Source organism: Oryctolagus cuniculus, chromosome 13, assembly GCF_051225735.1.
Source record: "Oryctolagus cuniculus isolate XC-2025 breed Fujian yellow rabbit chromosome 13, ASM5122573v1, whole genome shotgun sequence".
In the NCBI taxonomy this organism is placed as follows: Eukaryota; Metazoa; Chordata; class Mammalia; order Lagomorpha; family Leporidae; genus Oryctolagus; species Oryctolagus cuniculus.
The window spans coordinates 60986135-60998209 of record NC_142879.1 but is presented as its reverse complement, the minus strand read 5'-3'; the positions used below and the strand labels follow the sequence as shown (position 1 = coordinate 60998209).

The window sequence follows — 12075 nt, the reverse complement described above, 5'->3', positions numbered from 1 at the left end:
GGGGCAACCGGGACAGAATCCGGCGCCCCAACCAGGACTAGAACCTGGTGTGCCAGCGCCACAAGGCGGAGGATTAGCCTAGTGAGCCGCAGCGCCGGCTCCTCATAAGAGTTTATATCATATCCATGGTTGAGTATCCAGTAGGGCTAGGCTTGTTGCTATTTTCAAATGCTGATGAATGGCCTTGAACAGTTTCCATTTGGAGACAAGGTTGTTGGATCTCTTTAAGTGTATAGGCTAATGTTTTCCCTACAGGTAAGGGAAGGAATCAACCCTTTAATTCCATGTTTGCAGAACAAGCTCCTTCATTGTCTTGAAGAATTGGAGCAGCCTCGGCCTTCCTAGAAGCCAGACAGAGGGCAAGGATGGATATTTGTATTTCTGCAGTTTGGTCCCACCAGACAGCTGGTAGTGCTTAGCCTTTCTCATAAAAAAAGAAATGACCGCTTTTTCAAGTTACTCAAATATATGTCAGATGATAAATCTTTTAGGTAATCACTAGTGACGCTTTTCAGGAGCCAGTGGTATAATTTGTTTTGATCGGTTGTTATCTTTTAATCTAACTGAAATGAACATGGAACAGGACCATGCTCTTTATATATTTGAAAGATCCTAAAAAGATAAAACAGATACTTAATGACTAGAGATTCAACCCTGTGGATTCTCTTTGCTTTTCTTTCTTGTTTAATACACAACAAATTGCCAGTGTTTAGTTCTTTTTCATTTATAAAATACCTTTTTAACTTATTTCCTCTCATTGTGCAGATATTACCATATAAAATCAAAAATAAATGAAGATAAACAAAAGCTGTAATATATCTATGTAATATATCTCTGTTGGCATGAAAATGCATAATAGACTTTGATATTTTGGTAAAAGGACCATATATAATAGTTCATAGGCAGTCCATGAACTTGTATCCATCAGTCAAGTCAAACTGGACAGGATGGGACCTGTTACTGTTTTGGAAGCAGGAGGCTCCACTGGGGTGTGGAAGGTGTCAGCAAATTATTTTATGTTCCTGACTACCCAGTAGAACTTGTGTAAGAGCATTGTAAATTAAATGTAGGTTAAGGAAATCTGGATTTGCTTTAGCGAAATGTAACAGTGTTTTAAAATACTGGTTGCAGGGGCTAGTGCTCTGTTATAGTAAGTTGAAGCCTCCACCTGTGCCCCAGCATCACATATGGGTGCTGGTTCAAGTCCCAGCTGCTCCACTTCCAATCCAGCTCCCTGTTTTGTTCCTGGGAAAGCACAGAAGGTGGCCCAAGTCCTTAGGCTCCTGCACCCACAAAGGAGACCCAGAAGAAGCTCCTGGCTTCTGGCTTTGAACTGGCCCAGCTCCAGCTATTGAGGCCATTTGGGGAGTGAACCAGTGAATGGAAGATTTCTGTCTCTCCCTCTCTGTCTATAACTCTGATTAAAAAAAAAATAAAACATTGGTTGCTTCTACTTTCGGGAGCTCAGGAGTAGGCATCCCCATCTTGTTTTTCTGTTAGCTCTGCTGGTTTTCCTAAATTAAAACTCTATTGAGATGAGTTTAATGTGGGGCTGGAAAATATTTTGCAGTGTGAATACTATTTGAAAGCCTATTTCTAGTCTGCCACAATGACCTTTTCTGATTATATTCCTTAATAAAATTATTTTGTTTTTTACTAACTTGTAAGTGATTGGATTGTTATTAGAGATACTACTTGGAAAATTCACATAGAATTACAGATTTTTAAAGCTCTAAGCACCTTAGCATCATCCAGTCTAGCTTCCTTAATTTCAGATGAAGATACTGAAATCCCTGTTTTTTGTTTTTGATTTTGTTTTGTGTCAGAGAATACAGGCATTGAGCAGTGCTGTGAGTTAGCTAAATTTTTTTTTGTAATTTTATTTTGATGGTGGATATTCATCTACCAACTTAATAATTGTACCTTGATGGTAGGTAATCACCTACCAATTTGATAATCATAAATACAGATATTTAGCTGATCTTAGTTTTGCCATGTATTGAATAGCCTCACTTTTTCTCTGATCAACAATTTGCTTTCATATTTTAGCCAAAGCTCACAATTGATCATGAAGATTAGCCTCATTCCTTCATTAAACATTTAGTTAGGATGCAACTTGTACATGTCAACCACTGAGCTAGAATCAGGCATGCCAGTGGTTAAGGTGTGAACCCAGCTCTCAAAGGGCCTGTCCTCTGGAAAGGGAAGTAAATACATAAAAAGACACTGAAAACCTCTGATAAGTGCAGTGATAGAGACATGAACAGAGTGTCTTTGAAATACTACAGAGGGTATCTTAACTGTGGCAGCACTCAGTGACTCACTGGAAGGACTCACAGAACTCAGAAATGCTGTGAGTCTCACAATCACAGTTTATTGTCTTGACAGGATATAGATTAGCATCAGAGGTCAGACAGATACAGCCTGAGCCAAGGGGGTCACCATAAATCAACTGTTAGCATAAATTAGTTTGGTTCAAGGACCTGGGTATACAGTGATACTCATATCAAGCAGGATATCCCGAGGTCATAGAGTTTATCTCCCGGACACCAGTGAAGGACTAGTCTTTGTTCTGGTAAGCTTTTAACATGCTGGATTTACGCTTATTGCACATCCAGGCAGAACTTGGCCCAGTGCGTGAAGGGAGAGCAAATGATGTTAGGGAAGGCTCCTGAAGGTGGTATAACCAGAGCTGCCCATGACTGCTGGGATTGCCTTTTCTTCTGCTGCTTTATGGTTAGTGAACATTATCTTGCATTTCCAGTGTTCTCAACTGTTGGATGAAAATCTAAAGGATGACTACTTTGAGGAAATCATGGAAGAATATGAAGATATTAGACAAGACCATTATGAGTCTCTCAAGGTGAGTGACAGAAACAGGTCTTTGCTTATTTGGGCAATTCAGTGATCCCATGGTTTTTAATGTGACTTTACTGTTTTGAGGGAGGGTAAGAGCTTACGATCATTTCAGAGAAGTCTTATTTTCTAATTCAAATTAGTTTTTCAGGGTCTTAAGTTCCCAATAATTTTTGGTTATATTAAAATGAATTTTATTTATTCAGCCAAACATGTATTGGGCCCCCAGTAAGTGTTAGGTACTATGCTAGACACCAGAGTTATGAGAATGAGTAAAACATGAGCTTCTACCCAGCAGGGAGACAGGAGCTGAAACAGTGTACGGAAATGATGCTCACAGATCCCTGTTCTTGAGGGAGTAATGGAAGAAAATGGGGACATTAGACAGGACCATTGTAAGCCTCTCTCCCGGATTGCCCAACAGGACTGTGTAAAAGCGATGTTTCAGGAACTGTCCCTCCCTAGATAAACTTCAGAGAATCTGTTCAGAGCAGGGACAGTGACTTCCTTTGAAGCCGTTGAGGTAGCTCTCCCTGGTTATCTGCCTTCCCAGATTTTACTTTGTGGGAGCCTTGGGAGAATTGTTAGGCAAGGGGGAATGAGCTAACAAAGAGCCTGATGAAAACATGCTGCTTTGTTTTGGGGGAACTGGTTAGCCCAGGATGCTGTGGTTGGCCTTCTCTCTTCTTGAGTTTGTGTACCTTAACAGTCCCTCAGTTCTACCTTCTGTCCTTATGGTGGTTGATGGCAGGCCAATTAACATCCACCAAGGTTCTGAAGATACTGGCTTGCTTATTCCAGGTTCTGTCTACATGCAGAGTTGACCTTAGGTTTACATGTCAATATTCCTCGTTCTGGTGCTAGTGTAAATGAAACCCTACTGAAAGGGAAAGGAAGAACTTTTTAGAGTAAGGATTTTTATTAATAAAAGCATTTGTTTTCTTGCAAAACTTATAAAATGGCATACTTGGACGTATTTTCGTAGTAGCAGTGGCAAGCTAAGAGTCTCTGACTAAATAACTTTTTTTTTTTTTTTAAGCAGGAGAGAAGATACTTACCCTTAAGTCAAGCTAGAAAAAATGCTTTCCAGATTGATTGGCTGTCTGAACCTCACCCAGGTCTGTTTTTCTGTTGGCTAGAGAAAGGCTGGGCGTGATAACTGACAGTGCACTGAGGAGATATTTGTATTAACTTGGCTACAAAATGAAACCGGCTTCTAGTTGCTCTCAGTTGTGTCAAATAATGAGTGACCCTGATGACTGTGAACAAAGTAAATGGGTACCATTTATGGAGAGCCTGTGGTGTGCCAGACACTGTCCTTAGGTGAACCCATAAGAGCTTTGTGAGTCCTTGAGACAACTCCCATGTGAATGGGGGTCTTATCTCCATTTTAATTTGAGGAAACTGAGTTTTGGCTAATAACTTGAAACGTTACTAGGTTTCTATCTCAGATCTGTCTCTTTCCTCTGTGCTGTGCTTGAAAAAGCTCTGTGGAGATATGTGTGGGTGGAACTGTCATTGAGGTGGCCTGGGTCTCAGGCCCAAGGGCAGATGTGGAATGTCTGACATTGAACATGCCTCTGCTGGTGCAGATCTTTGTAACATTGCAGCAAAGCTGTACTGCCAGTTCCTTATTTTCTTTCTCACTCTCTCATGGGTGATTCCCTTTCTTTGTATTTCTTTTATTGGGTTTTTTTCTCTTTCTTTTTTCTTCTGATTTCTGTCCACCTCTCTTGACTCACATAGGTGTTCATGTGGGAATAAAATGTGTAAGATGTTTTGACAGACTCAGAAAGACATGAAATACAAATGCAAAACCGAGACAGGGTGAACAGGGCTTCTATTAATTGAATCCGTATTTCCAAGATGATATCTCAAATCGGCTTTTATTGCTCCTGACATCTGTGTTCTGCACATGCTCGGCAAAGTTGTGAGGATTAAATTGGAAATGTAGGTGTGCTTGGTTCTAATTTCATTCCTGCAGAGTTCTGTGTGGTTCAGTGGAAAGAATGCCAGAGTAGGAGCTGGGAGGCCAGCGTTTGCATCCAAACTTGGGTCCTGGCTCTGATTCATTACATGACCTTGAATGTCTTTCTTCCACACTTGACAGTTTCTGACATGTGAAAAGAGGGTTACTTTATGGAAATGTTATGAGGATAAAAGTAAATATCATATGAAAACCTTTGAAAACATAGAAATCACTGTGTATTCCAGCCACAAACATTTGCTCTTCATCTTTTTCTGTGAAGTTAGACACAAGGGCATGTCTGTTTTGATGAAATCAAACATCCAAAACGTATTTTTGTAGAGATAATCCTGGGAAGGCCAAGAATGCCTGGCGGCAGTGGGGACTTTACAAGTGGCTGATTTAACCCCCAGAGCAGGGCCCACTGCAAGCTCTGACTTCGGCCTAAGGGCTTTGGGGCCCTAAGGAACAGCCCTCGGAAATGTTTGTGTGGGCAACTCAGTCTTGGGGTAATTTCAGAAAGTCAGTACAGGAATGAAGGAGATCTTCTCTCAAGGCCCTGCATGTTAAACCTGGAGCAACTCGAGAACTTAGGGGGTCAGACTTGTCAAGGGCAGTGGCCCCGGGTGACACTGCAGCAGCACGCAGTTCCCTGCTTTCCTGAGCAGGAGGCCACTTTAACCAGGAATCTGTCACTAGTTGCTGTTTGATTTCTCTACTAAGTAGACTGTACAGACTGTGTTTCCAGACAAATCAACATGATAGAAGATTTACAAAGGAGGGATCAGCCTCTGTAGTAAAAAGATGACAGGGCAATATGGAGAGAGCACTGTAAGCCAGTGTGCTAAGGAACGGTTCCCAGGCAGAGATTCTACTCCTGCTTATCTGTCCCGGTACTCTCACCCTGCACTTCAAGATTCTGTGTTCTTTTAGAGCCCCTGAGGTTGGTAGAGTAGTTAGAGACTGGCAAGGATAAACAAGAAGTCTTAGAGCTGCAGGAGGGTTGGCATCATAGAGTCTGGCTGTGATACTGCTGCTCTTGGTGGCCCAGAAAGCCCAGTAGCACCATCGCTCTATAAGGCCTTCACAATTATATAAATTATGGTAGGCCTTAGACTCACGAGATGTTAAGAACAACCTATTTAATATTCATGTATACCCACTAGTCAGCTGAAGAAATATTTAATAAGAAACAGCAACACAATTATATGTAGTGGAATGCGTGTGTATATGTCCATCCCCCTTCCTTCCTTTAATAAATAACCACAGTCCTGATTTTGGGACTTCATTTCCTTACAGTTTGTATGTTTATGTCAGTAGGCAATATAGATGATTGTTTCATGTTTTAAAACTTTATATAAGCAGCCTACTATATATGTCTTTCTGTAGTGATCTTTATTTTAGTCTTATTTTCATTTGCATAGGGGAAGATTAACCCAAGTCTTTTTTCTTGGTGGAATGGGGGTGGAAGGACTGAGAGAAGTTTCCAAGAGTGGAGTAGTCAGTCAACTGCATGGGAAGAACAATTTTATTTAAGATTTGGTGCAGAATTACTCCTTTTCCACGGTAATTTAAAGTTCCCCTCTATGTAAGACAACTCCTACGGGTGACAGGAGGGAGGCAGAGCGTGGGAGTCAGCGCAGCAGTGAGGAGCTGGCAAGGCGGCCCCTGTAGGCAGTGTGCCAGTGTGAGGGGCTCGGCCTGAGCACTGACAATTGTACTTTTTTTCTTGTAGTGAAGCCCACGTTTATCGGGACCCAGGTCTTTGAAGACTATGACCTGCAGAAGCTGGTGGACTACATTGACTGGAAGCCTTTCTTTGATGTTTGGCAGCTCCGGGGCAAGTACCCGAATCGTGGCTTTCCCAAGATATTTAACGACAAAACAGTAGGTTAGTTCAGTATGTTCTTCCTTCCTGCCTCTGATAATCAGGATGTGGTACTGTGAAGGACAAAGCGGTGATTGGGATTATGCAGGGGATTTCTGCTTTCGTATTGTTAACCTGCTGAACTTCTGGGTGGGTTTTAAATTGGTTAGTACTTACTTTATCCACTAAATTTGACCTTTCACTTACATGTTCTTTCAATAAATGGACATCCGCCATATGCTGGGTTTTGTGCTGGGTACTAGGGATAAACAGAAGATAGTATAATTCCTGCCTTTACTGCATGACTAACTGGCACAGTCTATGTAATGGTTACCTGTTGGGTTCCTGTTGAAGGCCTGGCCCAGCCACATGGACACAAGAAGAGGAGACAGAGCTTAGACTGGGAGGCCAGGGCTTCCTGGGATAGGGAGCATTTAAACTGCTTTTTGAGTTACTGGAGGTGGAACTGGGTTTGCAGGATGACATTGAAGGAAAGGATCTTCCAGGTAGAGGAGATGGAGTATGGGACGACAGAGACACCTGCGCCCATTTGGGAAACTGCAAGGAGTCCAGTGGCCTGAGCATAGAGTAGAGGAGTAGGATTCGGGATTGTAAACTAGATAAGAAAATGAATCAATAAACAGTTATTCCCAAATGTCACTTTGAGCCTAATGCCTAAACCTTCCCCAAGAGACATGGAATCAAGATGAAAAGCTATTCAAAGAATCAGGTAATGATTAGATCAGAACAAGATGTGGGTGGGGGTAGACTCGTGGAAGTAGGAGACTAGATCTCAGAAAAGCCTGAGAAGCCAGTGCCTTGTCAGCTTCCTAAACACATCCTGGAAGTGTGTGCGTATGAAGCTGCTGGGACTCAGCAGCTCTCAGAAAGCCTGGAGTACAGTGGTGGGCAAGGGTTTTCTCACTGTGCTGCTCCCGAGTCATCATGGGCAAACAGTGGGGAGACCGTAGGACAGGCTATTCACAGAGCTTGGGCTGCTCCATTTCACTGACACAGAAAGCTATGGAGGGAGTCAGGAGAGTGGAGGCCTGGCTCCCTTGTGCAGGTGCCGAGACTGTCCAGGCGCTGTGCAGAAGCCACACTGTCATGCCCCCAGAGGTCACTGTGAAGTCAGTGGAGTTGTGTGTGCATGAAGAATGTCAGGGAGCCAGGAATCTGGCCTGCTTTTTCTCACCCTCTGTCTGACAGACTGCTTTGGGGAGCAATGCTTTGGCTCTCTGCCTTTTGTTAAATGGAAAAATTTAAGTGGCTTTAGCTGAGGGAAGCAGACTGGGAGCTTCACTTAGCAGGAACCACTAAGCCCTGGCTGCTCTGCCTTAAAGTATGCTGGTGGTCAACACTGAGAAATTATTTGAGGAGAATAGACAGGAGTGAAAGGAGAAGATGGCTGAAGAGGGGTAGTGGTTTTAAAAAGAAGCATTCTTGTCTGGTTATCATTGGCATCTTTAAGTGAATTCAAACCATGTTTTCCTAATAGGTGAAGAGGCCAGAAAGGTCTATGATGATGCCCAGAACATGCTAAACACACTGATTAGTCAAAAGAAACTCCAAGGCAGGGGCATCGTTGGATTCTGGCCAGCACAGAGTGTCCAAGATGATGTCCACCTGTATGCAGAGGATGCAGTGCCCCAGGCAGCAGAGCCCATAGCCACCTTCTATGGGTTGAGGCAACAGGTATGAAGGGCATATTGACAGTGAGCTCATTGTGTTTGCTTTTTTGATTTCAACACTAAAAATGTCAATGAGAATTAAATAAGAAGCTTGAGATTTGTATAAAGGTTAGAGTCTGCTCCACTTCATCCCCAACAGCCAGTCACAGGCCCATGCCCAAAGCATTTGTGAGGGTGATGGAGAGCAGGCTCCAGCATGGGTGTCAGAGGCAGGGCCTCCCAGGCGCCAGCAGTAGTGAGGCAGTTACCATTGTATTTGCAGATGGACTGCTGAGTTGCTGTTGCTTCCATGGACACACCCATGTTCTCAGTTGTCTTATTCTCTGAAGCAACAGAACATTTACTTGTTCAAGAGCACTGGTTTGCATCTGTGTATTTTTAAAATAGACTGGTGGCTGCCTTTCTCCAGGGAAGGCAGGCAAAAACTAACAGTGGCTGAATGTGTGCCAGATACCAGTTGCTAAGAGGGTGCTTGATGACCCATCCTGTTTGAGTCCCACACAGCCCTTTGGTTAGCAGTGTGCTGCCATGGCACAGATGAGTAAATGAAAGCTGATAGAGATGGTGCTGTGTTCCATGGCTTGTAGGGGCGAGCCCTGCCTGTGTGCATCCCCATGGCTGTTCTTTTACTACCCTGGCCTCCTTTGGGTTGGAGAGAACAGGCTCTTCTCAGCACAGCTCCTTTCATGTCCCCTTCTTTAAAAGCACAAATAGCATATGTGGGTCCCTTTAATTGCTGTAAAAAATAGTTGTTCTAGACTGGCGCCACGGCTCACTAGGCTAATCCTCCACCTTGCGGCGCCGGCACACTGGGTTCTAGTCCCGGTCAGGGCGCCGGATTCTGTCCCAGTTGCCCCTTTTCCAGGCCAGCTCTCTGCTGTGGCCAGGGAGTGCAGTGGAGGATGGCCCAAGTGCTTGGGCCCTGCACCCCATGGGAGACCAGGAGAAGTACCTGGCTCCTGCCATCGGATCAGCGCGGTGCGCCGGCTGCAGCATGCCGGCCGCGGTGGCCATTGGAGGGTGAACCAACGGCAAAGGAAGACCTTCCTCTCTGTCTCTCTCTCTCACTGTCCACTCTGCCTGTCAAAAAAAAAAAAAATAGTTGTTCTAATCAAGAATTGGAACCAGAATTCACCAGACTTATGGGCAAGTTAATTTCCAATAAATTATTCTTTCAGTTTTATCACTGTTTTCAGAAGGGATAGTATTGCTTTTGGTCACCACCACAGTATCATTCACAGTGACAGGTATTTTGACCATAACAATGTCTGAAGGGACTCTTCAACTGGGTGCCTTGAACAGTACCATAAAGAATTCAGTGAGGACAGCTACATCCTTATTGCTCACATTCAGGCTCTTACTGTATGCACCCAGACTTGGATACCCCAGGATATAAGCAGCAGGGTTCCAGGGTTAGATTTCAGCCCCTCTTCACTAGGGAATTGGTGACTCTTACCTGGTTGTAACTAAGGTCCAAAACTGCTGCTTTGGCTAAGCCTTTCATTTTTCAAGTCTGAGTCCTCTCCTGATCTCTCTTTACTTCCAGTGGCATTCATGTCTGGGCAGTCTGTGACATACTCTATTTGAGCGTGAACTGTAATGAATTCTCAGAGTTTGCCTTTGTAAGTCTCTGGAAAGGGGTACTGGACTGTGCACATAGATGACCTAATCAGATTTTTCTAAGGGCATGTCTTCTCCAGTACCCTCTGGGAAATTCTAGCTGCCGTGCCTGATTACTGTGGCAGTCTTTGTTCTGAGTAGGCTATGATTGCTGTTTCCTCATAGGTGCCACAGGATTCCATGACCTGTTCCTTCCTTGCTGCTGGGAAGCTTTGTAGCCCTGGTAGCCCCTGTAGTTTTGTTAGCAAAACACAGTGGAAGGGCAGAGTACAACTGGAAATGGCCCCTCCACACACAGCTGCCCCTGAGCTCCATGACATTTACCTACGCTGTTATCAAACACCTCCTGGCCTGTAGCACCCAATGATTTTCTGTCCAGTGTCAATTAAGCTGTTCTTGCTTCCATGGCCAAAAAATAGCTCCAAAGCTTCTGTAATGGCCACAAACTGATTAACTGATTAGTCCCCCGAAGAAGGAGTTTCTGTTGTGGTATGGCTCCCTGATTCTGAGCTAGTTGATCAGTCTCTGTGTGCCTCAGGTTTCTTGTCTGTAAAATGGACCTGATGGTATTATGTACTTCAGAAGACTGTTGTGAGAGTTAAATTAGTAATTTGTATAGAGCACGTACAGCAGGCCTAGAGTGAGCACTTGATAAATATTAGTTGTAAGTTGTTTGCCTTCTCAGCAAATATTTACTGATGGTCTTTTTTTTAAATCATAACCAGGACCTAAGTATTAATTCCTAATGTGCTAAAGAACTTCAAACTTTCATAGTATTGCTCTTAATTTGAACACTTGCATGATTTTTATTTCTTGATATTACCATTGTCTAAATGTAAGCAAAGCATTATCTTAGATAGTGATTTCTCTAGGATAAACTAATGATAATCCAAAAGGCCAGCAATTTCTAAGTTTACATTCAATTCCATGACTTAAAATTTCCATATAAAGGTTTGGGAATTAACAAGCTCAAAGATACATCTACTAAAAAATCTATCTAATATAATTTTTGGTATCAAGTTAACATAAATATGTAATATGTACTTGTAAGAATGACATTGTATTTTTTTCCCCAAAGAAACCTTTTATATAAGGAATACAAATTTCCTAAGTACAACTTTAGTAATATAGTGATTCTTCCCATCATACCCACCCTCCCATCCACACTCCCACTCCTCCTTCTCCTTCCTCTCCCATTCCCAATCCCATTCTCCACTAAGATTCATTTTCAATTAACATTATACATAGAAGACCAACTCTATATTAAGATTTCAACAATTTACACACACACACACACACACACAAAAGAACTTTGAGAACAAGTTTCACAGTTAACTCTCCTAATACAACTCATTGAGGACAGAAGTCCTGCACGGGAAGTCAGTGCACAGTGACTCCTATTGTTAATTTAACAATTAATGCTCTCATGTATGATGCCCGTGATCACCTGAGGCTTTTGACATGATCTGCTAAGGCTAATCCACTACCTCTGTCAGTATTTAGACAAGGCCATAAGGAAAGTGGAAGTTCTCTCTTCCCTTTAGAGAAAAGTAAATCCTTCTTTGGCCACTTAAAAAAAAAAAAGATCTATTTATTTATTTGAAAATCAGAGTTACACAGAGAGAGGAGAGAGAGAGAGAGAGAAAGAGGTTTGCTATTTGATGGTTCACTCTCCAATATGGTTCACTCTCCAATTGGCGGCAATGGTCAGAGCTGTGCTGATCCGAAGCCAGGAGTCAGTAGCTTCTTCCAGGTCTTCCACACGAGTGCAGGGGCCTAAGGACTTTGGGCCATCTTCTAGTGCTTTTCCAGGATGGCCACTTCTTTCCGCTGAGGTCTTACTCACAGAGATCCTTCTTGTAGGACATTTTGTTGCCAAAGTGTCTTGGCTTTCCGTGCCTTAAATACTCTCATGGGCTTTTCAGACAGGCCAGAATGCCTTAAGGGCTGATTCTGAGGTCAGAGTGCTGTTTAAAGTGATTGTCATTCTATAAATCTGCTGTGTGGACTGCTTCCCATATTGGAACATTCTCTCCCTTTTAATTCTGTTGTTATTACCAGACACTCGATCCTAT

The 12075-nt window shown here is 43.0% G+C and overlaps 1 protein-coding gene across 8 annotated transcripts in view; it reads left to right on the top strand.

Moving 5' to 3' along the window:
* The window catches only part of MTR (5-methyltetrahydrofolate-homocysteine methyltransferase), a 149169-nt gene that overhangs the window by 122419 nt on the left and 14675 nt on the right, over positions 1-12075 (top strand). For all 8 annotated transcript variants that reach the window (XR_016219029.1, XR_016219028.1, XM_070055569.2 and 5 more), the window contains 4 exons: positions 2765-2863; positions 3899-3974; positions 6558-6713; positions 8188-8384. Coding sequence is in view for 6 of the 8 variants with exons in the window: in XM_070055569.2 (XP_069911670.2) it covers positions 2765-2863; positions 3899-3974; positions 6558-6713; positions 8188-8384 (528 nt within the window). In the remaining 2 variants the exon portion in view is untranslated. The remainder of the gene's footprint in view (positions 1-2764; positions 2864-3898; positions 3975-6557; positions 6714-8187; positions 8385-12075) is intronic.